The sequence below is a fragment of the Arachis stenosperma genome, chromosome 5 (assembly GCF_014773155.1).
Source record: "Arachis stenosperma cultivar V10309 chromosome 5, arast.V10309.gnm1.PFL2, whole genome shotgun sequence".
In the NCBI taxonomy this organism is placed as follows: Eukaryota; Viridiplantae; Streptophyta; class Magnoliopsida; order Fabales; family Fabaceae; genus Arachis; species Arachis stenosperma.
This window is the reverse complement of record NC_080381.1, coordinates 92,677,845-92,679,871: the sequence shown is the minus strand read 5'-3', so window position 1 is coordinate 92,679,871 and position 2,027 is coordinate 92,677,845. Positions and strand designations below refer to the sequence as shown.

The following is a 2,027-nucleotide window of genomic DNA, read 5'->3' as shown; positions in this document are numbered from 1 at the left end:
ATGTCTCCGGTTAGGCGAAGTCTGTCGTGCCCTTCTTCGTGGGCAGCCATTGTTTGTAAGGCAAAGCCGATGCTATCCCATGTGCTCCTTCTGGATGGAAAGCTCCAACAATCTCAGGCGAAGGTCAGTAACTTGAAGGAGTAATAAGTGAAAAGTAAAGCTCACAGATATCGGTAAGTACACCAGATCGTTCAAGTAATACCACATTGATTGGATATCATTTCCACGAGGATTAAAGGATTGAGCAAGCAAATATCGAGTTGAATTTCTAATTAGATCAAATAAAACTAGAGTGATGAATGTTGAAACTTAGAATGCCTGAATGTTGAATACTAGAAAAAGGATAATGAACGTTTTCTTGATTGAGAGAGAATAATAATGGAGAAAGTCAACCGCTTCAGAGAATAATACTCTGTTCTTGTAATCCATGAACATAGCAGGTACATTCGTCAACCCAAAGGACATCATTGCGTATTCATAGTGACCATAGCATGTTCTAAACACCGTCTTCGGAATATCCTCCTCCTTCACCCTTATCTGATGATAACTTGACCTCAAATCGATCTTCGAAAACACCCCAGCTCGTTGCAATTGATCTATTAAGTTATTGATCCTTAGCAATGGTTAGTTATTCTTCACCGCCACTTTGTTCAACTGCTGGTAGTCCGCACAGAGTCGCATTCCTCCGCCTTTCTTTTTCACCAATAAAATTGGTGCTCTCCATAGAGATACACTCAGAGCCATTCTCTACAGTGTAATTGACACTGGTCTGGCTCCCGGCACCAAGTCTATCACGAATTCAATTTCCCTTTGAGGTGAAAATTTGGGAATATCTTCAGAAAACACTTCGGAAAACTCCCTAACTACCGAAATTCGGTCTAACTTTTGTTCATCACCTAAAGCATTCGTAGCTAAAAGTATATAAAACTGACATTCTTTTCCACTACATTTCACCATTACAGAGTTCAGGTAAGATCCCTCAGCTACAACTACTCCTCCTTTTCCTTCTAACATAAAGTGAATTGATCGCTCAAAGCAATCCAACAGCACTCGGTTCTTTGACAACCAATCAAACCCCAAAATCATCTCCAACCCAAGCATAAGCAAATAGAATAAGTCATGAACAAAAGATCTATCCTCGATCTTGAAAGGTATCTGCCTACAACTTAATCTAGTTACAACTGTTTGAGACGGGGTATGCACATGCAAGTTAAAAGCTAAGTCTGAGATTCTCAACCCTAGTTCAGTAGCCTTATCAAATGCAATGAATGAATGTGAAGCTCGTGTATCATACAATGCAATCAACATGAGATCACAAATAAAACCTTTACCTCTCATCGACAAATCTAACTTGGTCACATCAGCGGCATGCACTACAAATACTCGGCCTTGATGTTGGTTCTAACCCTCATTCTGGTTTCTCCCACGAGTGCAGTCCCTTGCCAGGTGTCCAGGCAGTCCACAAATAAAGCATCCACCTCTTTCTTTTTCCTTGAGGTACTGATCATAGTTGTTTCTCCTAAAATTTCCTTGACCTTAAGGGTATTGAAAGGCGTGTCCACCCCTTTTGAAGTTATGGGCTCTAGGCTGAAAATGCTTTCCACGGCCTCTGTTGTTGTTGCCTCCACGAGTGTTCCTTGCCAATGCCACTTTCTTAGAACAATCCTCAACAACCCTCGCTTTGTTCACTAACTCAAAAAATATCCGAATCTCTAACAGAGCCACAATAATCATAATGTTCTCCCAAAGACCTCCTTAGTATTTGATGCACTTCCAACCCTCATAGGACTCAAGGGATCATTGACATACCCTTGAGAACCTACAGAGTTCCTCAAACTTGCTCGTATACTCGGCTATAGACATAGAACCTTGCTTCAGCTACATAAGCTCCAACTCTCTAGCGTCCCTTACTGACTCCAAAAAATATTTCTTGTAGAAACCATCTGAAATAAATCCTAAGGAATATCTGCATTCTGAAGTTGTAACAATCGGCATTTTCCTTGCCATCAGTGCTAAGCCTCTCCCAT

General features: G+C 41.0%; 1 protein-coding gene across 1 annotated transcript; it reads right to left on the bottom strand.

Moving 5' to 3' along the window:
• Window positions 1-747: 747 nt before the first annotated feature.
• Window positions 748-1,338, bottom strand: LOC130980975 (uncharacterized). The gene has a single exon (XM_057904615.1). The coding sequence runs from the start codon at window positions 1,336-1,338 to the stop codon at window positions 748-750; it is 591 nt and encodes a 196-aa protein (XP_057760598.1).
• Window positions 1,339-2,027: the final 689 nt, after the last annotated feature.